This window comes from Cylas formicarius, unplaced genomic scaffold (genome assembly GCF_029955315.1).
Source record: "Cylas formicarius isolate icCylForm1 unplaced genomic scaffold, icCylForm1.1 PGA_scaffold_2__14_contigs__length_35257938, whole genome shotgun sequence".
NCBI classification, from domain to species: domain Eukaryota; kingdom Metazoa; phylum Arthropoda; class Insecta; order Coleoptera; family Brentidae; genus Cylas; species Cylas formicarius.
In genome coordinates, this window is record NW_026844319.1 from 34,793,854 (window position 1) to 34,804,512 (window position 10,659).

Sequence of the window (10,659 nt, forward strand, 5' to 3'; positions counted from 1 at the left end):
ACTCGCCAGTACTAACTGATATTGTTCATTTTTGTTTTCCTTTACAAATATAATTACTGTAGCACTAATTATTAAAATTTGAGAGGCGACTGAGAAAAACTTTGATTTGAAAACGTGAACGTCCTTGTGACTCCCGATCGAGCTAAACGCAATCGCAATAAGACCCAAACCGAACGCAATCCATTTTTAATTTATTTCATTAACTTAATTAATCGTAGATAGATAGACAGTTCAAAAGACAAAGATAATTTGTTACGTTCAAAGAATCCGCCACGAAGAAGAAGATTGCGTTTTTTTTTTCGATAATTGAAACCAATCAACTAATTTGTTGTCCCTCGTGATTATACGTTCCTTCTGTACAGAGTGTCCCATGTTTTAATCGTCGAATATATCAAACTATTGGTAAAGTTTTGTTTTATGTTTTCAATTGTTGATTTTAACCATTAAACTTCAATAATAATTGATTGATCATTAATTACGGAAGTCCCTTTCAATGTAGATACTTAATTTAGGAAAAACAAAATAATTATAAAACTATGCAGCGTAGGTAGGTTTTGTTGCCGATCCAATATATTTTCAGCGATGCGGTGTTGCCACTTCAACGTGTGATATATGTTACTGTATTTTGTGCATAGTTCAAATTAAATCTTTATTACAGTCCTATTTAAATTAGTAGACAACTGAAATTTTAGCACTGCTTCACAGGGTGCTCAAAACATGCGATTATACGGATGGAAGCATATTCATTTTTTTTGATGAGACACCTTACATTTTATCAACCATTCTAGACAACAATTAAAACCCCCTTCAAATAATATATTATGTTTCTATATCTATATATTCAGGGCTCCGAAATGAAAGCAACTTTTTATAAAAATTGGGTTACTTTGCATATTTGCCATAGTTCGATTAGTGATTTTGAACATTTGACGGTAAATGAATAATTATGTACTTATTTTATTCATTATCACTCACATCCTTGACACACGACGTTTTTTCAAGTATAGATTATCTAAACTGTAAGTAAACTCGATGTTATGTTTGAGCCCAGCTTATTGGTATTAATCATTACTTTGTTTTTTTCGAAGTATTCAGTAAATTTTTTTAAGCCTGGCTGTAGTTCCCAACAATCAGAGATAGAATGTTGTACCAAAATGTATTCTGATTTGCCACAAATGAACACACAAAATAATTCCGTTAATTATCGATCAAAACCAAGTTTAGTACTAGTACGTTAAATAACAAATACGACTTAGAGACTTTCTAATTAAATTTAATAAGTTTTCAACGGGGACCACCCTGTATGGGCCACTTTACGACCATTGAAGATCTCAGTAGGCGCGTGCGAACTAGTCAGATCAATCGGCCGAAATGCGTTTAAATAAAAAAAAACGCTAATCGCAATGTTGTGGCAGATGATTAATCTGCCGGTTAATAATTTTACCGCGTGCGAAACAGACAAAGATGCCATTAATTGCTGGCGCCTCGTTTCGTGATTAATATCTAAAAACAGGCCAATATCGCAAAAACTAACCTTAATTAAAATATTTATTAATCGTTGAGCGACGACCGGCGTAATTAGATTCTCATTTTCATTCTATGGGCCGTATCAGCGTTTTCAATAATTATAACCACTGTTTTAAACTTAAAAATTACTGAAAAATAACTAATATACAAACCAATGCGCATATACAGGGAATGCTGTATATTTTTCTTCATATCATTTGTGTTTAAGTTATTAATCACATAGCTATTAGATAATTAGATAATATAGATGATTGATGTGTCATTTTCCTGCTAAACCGTGATTTCCACACACATCTAACGAGATCCATACAGCAGCAAAAATGCCGAATCGAAACTTACTGACGATCTGTCGGCTGCCATGTTAGTTGTTGGATGGAAGGTCAATGGTTATATAAATAAATAAAAAAATATAAAAATTCCTACACGCAATAAGCACAGAAAGGAAAAATACAACTTTTGAGGATCTTATTGTCTCCGGCAATCGATTTTTTATTTTATACCTCTTTGCCTGATTTATCAAACGTTGTGTTGTGATGGTGTATCAGAACCTAGTCTTGTGGGTGAAGAATATGTTTATACTATTTTAAATATATTAACGAAAACCTGTATAATTATTGCTACAAACTTCCTAAAACATCCTACTCGACACGTCTATTTATAAAACTGGTACCATAGTTCTTTGTTCATTATTGCATTTTATAAACATCTTATCTGGATCCATTAAAACAAATGTAATTTTTTTAATATCACTTATAAATTACAACAATTACAGCTAATTTCATTCGTTCTTTGCATGACACCTTGTATATCGATATGGGATTAAAAATAAATGCCACACAACTGACGCACGGACCAATAAAGTACGCTTCGCACCACAACAAAGAAATGTCAAATAAATGGTTAGTCAAAACTTGCGTAACGTCGTTGAGCTTATTTCAATCAAAACGGCTCCATGCGAAAACAAAGATAATACACGGTGTTTTCATAATGTAATCTATACATCAAAACTTATCCACAAGTGGGCCCGGATTGTTTAATTTGACATATCCGTATAATGTCAAAGACAAAGTGTAATCCGTGGCACCAACCGCTTGCTGTTTATGCGCTGCCAATTCTAAAGTTAAGTGGAGCACGTGGATGTTTGCGATTAGTGATTTGAGTAGTGTTTGTGTGACTTTTGGTGTGGCTTGAAATTATAGGCAGTTTAGTGAAGCGAAGGACTACTGCAAACCACTCGGCACCGATAACAGGTATATATATATATATATATATATATATATATATAGCTAGGCGAATTGAGCTTTAGAATGGGGTTAATGCTGACTGCATTTTATTTTCAAAAATAATAATTTTTACAAAAATTTCCAACTAATCTTGCATTTAAGATAATACCCCACGCGGCTTTAATATTTACGACAGGAATTTCCGCGCATGCCCCTAAATTTCACAAACTAACCTGTACATTTTTGACTAGAAAACTTAATAAATGATCAGACTCATACTTTTCATCAGGGTTTATAAAAATTGATTCCTTTTAAAAGAGGTAACATGGCTGGGGAAAATAAAAGGCGTTTATTAGTGGAAAAAATATTTTTTTCAATCTTTACAAAATGCTATTTTGTCTTCTTGTTACCTCCCCGTTTCTCCGCAAACGCTCGCGCCATTTCCCGCCTTGTCCTCACCAAAATCCTGTGCCCCTCGCAATCCAAGTTCCCCAGGAAGCATTTATCCTTGCAACACTTCTTGCACAGTTTATAGGAACACTTGGAACCCTGCAACAAAATACCAGATTAGTTATATTGGTGATTCTGCTCCTTCCTTCTGTACTTACCAAAGGATTCTCACACAGCAAACACTTCTCCAAGGGTCGTTCTGGTAAATTATCAGGTTTTTGGGGTCTTCTACTGATCCGCCGCAATCTCTTCATCTTTTTCCTGCTGATTAAGTTACCTTCGGCGTCTTCGTATAGTCTTTTATCGCCCACAGCCTTATATAAAAAAACCAACTTGTGTAGATTTAGTTAAAATTTGAGGATGGGCTCGCTGACCTACCAATCTGAGCTGTGCACCGGTTTCTTTCTCGCTTATTTTTTTTAAGTGGTCCTCTGGATCTTCTCGCACATAGGGCTGGCAAAGCCACGGTGGTAATGCTAGGTTAGAGGTCCCCGAGTGTGTGGTTTTTTCCCACAATTTAACACCATTATGGTATTGCTCATATAGCCCTTGAATTTTTTTTACAATTTCCCGAAATTGTTTCATGGTATTAGCAGCGCCCAATTCAATTCTCAAATAATTATTACATGGTATGGATAAACTAAAACGGTAAGCTAGATTTTAAAAGAATCATTTTTACTAGAAAGGTCTAGTTGAGGAGATAAAATGAGAGGTGTTTATTAAAACTGTGTCATATTCACTTACATGTGATGAAATAGTTTGAAAAGGTGCCCCCGGGTATAGCTTAAGGGACAGGGATACCTGTCGACCAAATCAAGATACTCGAGCGCTGGCACCCAAGCGGGGGGATTCTGACCTGTGAACAATGCGGGGTTGTACAAATTTCCTTCGGCAATCATTACACCCTGAGCTCCAGTCTCCTCCATACACCGTATCAAGTCCTGCATGTTTTGAATGTTACCATTTGAAATGACGGGTATTTTAACTGCATCCCTGAGTTGAAAATGAAACAATAATTGAAAGGGGGCCACATTATATACATACTTAACAGCTTTAACATAACTCCAGTCTGCTAGTCCAGTAAGAGGACCTCTTTGTTCTCGGGTACGGCCATGTACAGTAAGCATTTTACAGCCAGCAGCTTCCAGCATTTTTGCGTACTCTACAGTTTTCTGTTTGTTTTCAAATCTCCTAACTTTGCATGTGACCGGCACCTTAAGGTTGCTGCTCAGTAATGACACTGCAACATTATTTTTATAATGAATATCTGTTATTTGACACTACTACTATTGAATACCCATTTGATGCAGAATAGGCCATTCATCTTGCAAAAATGCCCCATAATGACCACGCTTGGCTATCGCTTGTGGGCAGCCTAAGTTAATATCAATAGCCACGCAATGATCTTGTGCCAAGGTAGCTGCTTCAAGCATTACTTGCGGATCGTTTCCACAAAACTATGAAAGATAGAGATAGAGCTGAGCAAGCGAGAACAACGTACTGTAAATACCTGAACTATTAAAGGTTTGTCTTCGTCACACGAAGACAGGGCCTCGTTTCTATATTTCGGGTCTTTGCTAAATATCGAACTGTGCAGCATGGGGGTGTAACACAATTGGGCGCCGTACCGCCTGCTCAGAATTCTCCACGGTAATTCGCTGGCGTCGACCATGGGAGCGACAATTTTCGTCGGCGCACCCAACGTTTCACGCCAGAAATCCATCATCACGTTTACTTTTGATCACATTATTATAATTCCTCGGAAAATATTCTAAAAGTTTGAGGTTAGGATTATCACAGACTAGAGAGAGAGAAAATACGATTCGCTCTCGGCTGACAAGACTGCTGTGGTCATTCGCTCACTTTCCGGCATCCGCCGAGGATTTTTTTTTTGGTCACAGACCAACATTTATAACCTGGAATAAAAAAGGGACTGGACGGATCCATCGCCCTCCGAGGGGAATGGAAATAACAATTATAAACACTATTCAAAAATCTTTGACCGATACAGGAAAAAACAGCGGGGCCGACAACGATTTCAACTTTAAAACATTCACAAAACACAAAATCCACTCAGTGGGAACCGATTTCAAAATTTTTGGGGACGACTACAAGGGATTCTGCCAGGAACGAACGGAGGTTAACCCGCCATGCGCAATGCTCACGACAGACTCATCACAGAACTAATTTCCTTTTTAGAAATCTATGGAAATATCAGATGTTGACGTCACCATTTGGCTTGAATATTTTTTTTTCTATGCAGTATATTTTTTGGATTTTTATTTTTCCAATTGCCGAGGCAGCTAGCAACCGTAATAACAAATAAATCGATTTTTCTTCACCTTAGGGGATGACATTCCGTATATTCCAGGTAACAAAAATGTACAATTAACCAAATAATTGGTATTTTAAACTATTTAATATTACTCAAAATAAATAATTTTTACACCAGCAGCATTACACGTAAATTATTCCAATTGTTCAGCCTCTTTCACATATTATATCAACCACGCTAGGCTCCATGAGTACCGGCTCCAAACACCTGTGCACAGCTGAGCCGAGGATCTCGTCCAGGAGAAAATGCACAAGATTTTCGTCGGCCACGAATCGCCAAAGATACAACTGCAAGTAGTGGGTATCCACCTGAATCTGTTGCAGTCCATATTTACTGAACGTTTTAAGTCTCACACATTCCATGAACGTTTTCAAGCTGATTTTTATGATACCCGTCAGTATGGAAACTTTAGAAAACTCGACGGACGAGAAGACCTCGATTCGCTCGCTGAACAGCTTGTGTATATTGGACACCAACGCTGAATCTAAATGATTGGGCGCGTAGTTCGACCAGTTAGAACGGAATTGGTGTCTGGACACGGACATGGTGTGCGTTTTCCTGCTAGAATCGCTACTGTGTTCCGTGGCGGTACCTTGGTCTTCGTACAACTGTCCGACGGTAGTATCGATGACCGATATATCTTCGACTACGCGTTTCATTACAGCCCGTACGGTTCTCGGTTCAATCGTGTGCAGCCAGTCCCGCGTCTCCACGCTTTTCCTGAGCATTTGCGAGCAAATCAGTCTGTAATAAACCAAATGAGTTGTTTAGTACTGTTTGCGAAATAAGATTTTTATAATTTATCATCAACATCGCGCAACAAGGAACAGTCCAATAGCTTACTGCCGCTTTTATTTCGAGAATTTTTTAAATAATAAATAAATTAATCGTTTCTGAAGTCTAAAAACAATAACATTGTTTCTTTCCTCTTAATTATTTACTAAATACTTTTTCGTTCTACTTTTAAAATATATGTTTTTTCTTGTGCAAAGAAAGAATGCTTTAAAGAAACAAACTAAATCCATGCCACATACGAAATGTTGAATAAATAAAAACTCGTCCGGCCTACCGATGAACTTTTGACAGTAAAACGAATTATGCGCAGATCGCAGTTCGAAAAAAAATGGCTGGAAATGCAGGTCAGTGAGTGAAATGTAGAGGCATGCGCGGATTATTTCCTTCCGTAAGAAAATGTCGTAACCGCCTGCGGTGGTTCAATTTTACAGTTTACACGGCCTCTACATCATCTAATAGCTATATGGTTTCGTAGGAATAAATACAAATTAATAGAAATGTCAATATTTTATAGATTGTTGCACACCATAACTAACCAAACTAACTTCATGGGTTTAAGGTTGAAACATTGTAGAGGGTCGAGTTTTTTGAAATTCTTGTGTTTAAAGAAATTGAAAACTGCGGTTTATGAATTTTCTTATCATCTAATTGGTTTGTCGTTAAATAATTGACTTAATTTCGCGTTGAGACGCATGCCATAAGCATGAAAAAATTCAATTATATGAACAGTACAGTTACAAACCCTTGAATTCGGACGAAGTAGTTCAACAAATGTTGCGCCGACTCTTGCATATTGTTGTTGAGTTCATTTTCGTTCGTCAACGCCGAATTGTGCTTCTCATTGATCTCGAACAGTTCGTCCGTCTGAGACAACAAAAAGTGCACCCTACCATTCGAAAACTCCAAACACAATTTTGACAGTAGCAAGATCAAAGTGGGCGGGGTTTTGGGGTCCGCAATACCAACTGAACAGTAACCCCTGGCAGTAGCAGTTAAATGGTGCATGAAGCACACTACCAGGCCCTCCCGTACATTATCAATGCAGAAGCTCTCTCGAAACCGGGGTTTCCGAGAGAACGTGATTTCTGAGTTGATGAATATGACAAGGTCTTGCAGAACGCCCTTGATCTTTTCCACAATGGTGACGATCATGGAATTCAACACCTCCCCGAGATTCTTAGACGAGTCGTCCTGGTTCACAAGCTTGGGAGTCGTAAAAGACTGCCTTACTTTCGTCAAGGTGTCCGCGAAATGCATCTTTAATATTTGCAAATGTGCCTTGCACTGTTTCCTAGAGGCGTTGTTGATAATGTCGATTGCCATCAGGGTGAAATTATTGTCCTTGCAAAATTTGTTATCTTCAATCCGCATGTAAAACCTGTCCAGGGCCTGAACCAAGACGCCGGTATCGGCGATGTCTTGTTCGGAATCGACTTTGGTCTGCACCAGGTCAAAATATTTCTTCATGTTGTCCTTTACGAATGTCTCGAGTTCGACCGCGGCGAAGTTCTCGAATATTTCACTACTTTCCGAGCTGTCCGCGTTGACTCGATTGATAAACATGTCGTGAAACGACGCGACCACCAAACACAAATCGCTAAGGAACCCGGAACATCCCAATTCGACGAATTCGACAATATCCCGCTGTTCACTTTGGTCTTTTAACATGACTAATTGCCCACCCAGACGCTTTTCGGCGCAAGTTAAAAACTCCAAGCACAATTCTTTTGGCGGTTCATCGAGTTGCAACAGCAAATCGACAGATTCCGCGAGCTCTTTTGCGCTGGCATCTGGTCTACAGAACTGTTTGCGGAGTTCGCCTTTTAATTCTGCCAAAATGATTGCACAATCGCTTTTGATCCCCTTGAAAGCGGGCATGTCACCATACTGTTCCAAAACTCTTTGCGCGTGGACGTAATCTTGCATGGCTTGCATGTAATTCTTCTCTTCCATCCTAGATTTTAAAGTCGCTGGCAGCTTGAATAGAAACTGCAGCCTCTGTAGTAACGTGTGTATGCCTGATAATTGGCTTATCTTCTCACGAGTGTCTTTTAGGTTTGCGTTTATTTTGTCTGAAAAAGAAGTAATTGAAGACATGTTGGATTCTAACAAGTCCATTTCGGTTTCCATCTGCTTGAAATCGTCTTTCATCTTGCGGATTGTTTCTGTAGCTGATATGAATTTGTTGTAATTTTCGTATACTAGGGTTTGCATGTCCGAATGCAAGGCCTTGGTATCTTCGACAATCTTATTTTCGTGGTCCATTACCTGGCGCAAAGTGCACTCTCTAAATAATTTATCCAAATAGAGATTCGGATTAAAGTTGGATCCATTAATATCGAGTTGGTCGTTTTTCCCATCACCCATGTTTGGTAGTAAAAGCACAATTTTATCGATAAAACTACAGAGGAGCTAATTGATTAAGAATAACAAAAATTAGCAAACATAACCCCAAATCGTCTTTGCGCGAGATGAAGTGTCGGGTTTTTAGGTTAGGTGTGTTAAAAATAATTTTATAAGCATGTCTAAACCGATTACGTTCGTTACTGGCAACTCCAGAAAACTAGAAGAATTGGTTAATATTTTGGGCACGTCTTTCCCGAAACGTGTCGTCAGCCAAAATGTAGATTTACCGGAACTGCAAGGTGAAATTGACGATATTTCCATTAAAAAGGCAAAGACTGCTCACAAACATATCTCGGGCCCCGTATTAGTCGAGGACACATGTTTATGTTTCACAGCTCTTAAAGGTTTGCCAGGCCCATACATAAAATGGTTTTTGGAAAAATTAGGTCCTGATGGATTATTCACTTTGCTGCAAGGCTTTGAAGATAAGTCTGCCGAGGCAGTATGTACATTCGCCTACCATCCGGGAGGAGAAAACGACGAAGTTATCTTATTTCAAGGACGGACGCAGGGGGAGATTGTATCTCCTAGAGGTCGGCGGGATTTTGGTTGGGATCCTTGCTTCCAGCCCAAAGGGTACAAAATGACCTATGGCGAAATGAGCAAAGAAGAAAAGAATAAAATATCACATAGGTTTAAAGCTCTGGATAAACTACAAGAATATTTTAACAATAATACCTAAAAATCTAAAATTACTTATTAAATAAAATTTCTTACAAATTGTATGCCCAATAAACGCCTTAATGTGAATCTTACGTCAGAGAAAGGACTTTCTGAATGTTTGTCTTCTGTGGTCGAGAAATGTCAGATCTGTAAATATACCCGCTCCCTGCCCCAACTTACCAAAAGTAATTTGTTCATATGTCGTGCCTTTTATAACCTTAAGTTTCAAAGTGCGTGAATATAGAACATCGTTACGATGGGACACAAAGATCTTCCGCAGGCTTTGGCCCTTTTAAGTGATATGAATACCAGTGTGCAGCATGTGGCTACGCTGGTCGACAATATGATTCTTAAAGTAAGAAGTGGCGAATTATCTACCCAACACGGCCTTAGTTTTTTGGAAATGAAGTATAACTTGCTCTTAAGTTATTTAATAAATTTAACTTACGTGGTGCTTCGCAAATGTAGCGGAGAACAAATTGAAAATGACCCCTGCATCGATAGGTTAGTTGAAATTCGCACTGTTCTTGAAAAGATAAAACCTATTGATCAAAAATTAAAATACCAAATTGATAAGCTGGTGAAGACTGCAGTAACTGGTACCAGAAGCGACGATCCCTCGTTATTTAAAGCAAACCCTGATAATCTGTTGGGTAAAGATGCTGATGACTCTTCGGAAAGTGAAGACGAAACACCTAGTAAAGAAGAGAAAGGCAAAGTGGGAGTATATCAACCTCCAAAGTTGTCTGCGGTTCATTATACTGGAGACGAATCGATACAGGAAAAAAACAAACGCCTTCAAGAAAAGAACAGAAGGCATCACTTATCCAACTCCATTATGCAAGACCTTCGGGAAGAATACTTGGATGCTCCCATCGAGGTGTCTCAGGGTAGCAGGGCCCAACAAATATTATCGAAGGAGCAAAGGGAAATACAGGAATATGAAGAGGAATACTTCACTAGGTTGCCAGTTACAAAATCGGATAAACATAGACGTCGACAGTTGTCAACTTTAACTGCTTTGGGAGACGAAATTACGAGTTTCGGTGGGTCTTCGGCTGCCAAAAGAAAGAAGAAAATAAAGTTCAAAGGCGGAAAAATGAAAAAGAAACGTTTTTAATGTGATTAAATTTATAGCAGTAACTGTGAGGTTTTTGTTAATTAAAATTAAATATAAATTAATTAATAATAATAATTAAATATATAAAATTCAACTCTTAAAGTAAATAACCATTTATTTGTTTCACACATATAATATAT

General features: G+C 38.1%; 4 protein-coding genes across 4 annotated transcripts; 2 read left to right on the forward strand and 2 right to left on the reverse strand.

Moving 5' to 3' along the window:
* Positions 1-3,111: 3,111 nt before the first annotated feature.
* Positions 3,112-5,029, reverse strand: LOC132698207 (tRNA-dihydrouridine(16/17) synthase [NAD(P)(+)]-like). Its single transcript, XM_060664151.1, has 7 exons — positions 4,711-5,029; positions 4,498-4,657; positions 4,245-4,440; positions 3,945-4,193; positions 3,579-3,840; positions 3,359-3,514; positions 3,112-3,299 (listed from the first exon to the last, which is right to left on the reverse strand). Exons 1-7 carry the CDS (start codon positions 4,924-4,926, stop codon positions 3,141-3,143), a joined length of 1,398 nt encoding a protein of 465 aa, XP_060520134.1. The 5' UTR covers positions 4,927-5,029; the 3' UTR covers positions 3,112-3,140.
* A 523-nt stretch (positions 5,030-5,552) lies between these two features.
* On the reverse strand, positions 5,553-8,736 carry LOC132698742 (vacuolar protein sorting-associated protein 51 homolog). Its single transcript, XM_060664969.1, has 2 exons — positions 7,073-8,736; positions 5,553-6,279 (listed from the first exon to the last, which is right to left on the reverse strand). The coding sequence occupies exons 1-2, from the start codon at positions 8,695-8,697 to the stop codon at positions 5,682-5,684; spliced, it is 2,223 nt and encodes a 740-aa protein (XP_060520952.1). The 5' UTR covers positions 8,698-8,736; the 3' UTR covers positions 5,553-5,681.
* Positions 8,737-8,814: 78 nt separating this feature from the next.
* Positions 8,815-9,421, forward strand: LOC132698747 (inosine triphosphate pyrophosphatase). The gene has a single exon (XM_060664975.1). It carries the CDS (start codon positions 8,852-8,854, stop codon positions 9,416-9,418), a length of 567 nt encoding a protein of 188 aa, XP_060520958.1. The 5' UTR covers positions 8,815-8,851; the 3' UTR covers positions 9,419-9,421.
* Positions 9,422-9,648: 227 nt separating this feature from the next.
* Positions 9,649-10,638, forward strand: LOC132698746 (neuroguidin). Its single transcript, XM_060664973.1, has one exon. It carries the CDS (start codon positions 9,656-9,658, stop codon positions 10,517-10,519), a length of 864 nt encoding a protein of 287 aa, XP_060520956.1. The 5' UTR covers positions 9,649-9,655; the 3' UTR covers positions 10,520-10,638.
* The last annotated feature ends 21 nt before the right edge of the window (positions 10,639-10,659 follow it).

Excerpts from the sequence above, each read along its gene's own strand:
- LOC132698742 (XM_060664969.1), bottom strand. The coding sequence starts at position 8,697 with ATGGGTGATGGGAAAAACGACCAACTCGATATTAATGGATCCAACTTT. Across the intron at positions 6,280-7,072 it reads TACTTCGTCCGAATTCAAGG|ACTGATTTGCTCGCAAATGC; the intron begins GTTTGTAACTGT and ends GGTTTATTACAG.
- LOC132698207 (XM_060664151.1), bottom strand. The coding sequence starts at position 4,926 with ATGATGGATTTCTGGCGTGAAACGTTGGGTGCGCCGACGAAAATTGTC. Across the intron at positions 3,841-3,944 it reads TTCAAACTATTTCATCACAT|TTTATCCATACCATGTAATA; the intron begins GTAAGTGAATAT and ends TTACCGTTTTAG. Across the intron at positions 3,515-3,578 it reads CCGGTGCACAGCTCAGATTG|GCTGTGGGCGATAAAAGACT; the intron begins GTAGGTCAGCGA and ends TTTTTATATAAG.
- LOC132698746 (XM_060664973.1), top strand. The coding sequence starts at position 9,656 with ATGGGACACAAAGATCTTCCGCAGGCTTTGGCCCTTTTAAGTGATATG.
- LOC132698747 (XM_060664975.1), top strand. The coding sequence starts at position 8,852 with ATGTCTAAACCGATTACGTTCGTTACTGGCAACTCCAGAAAACTAGAA.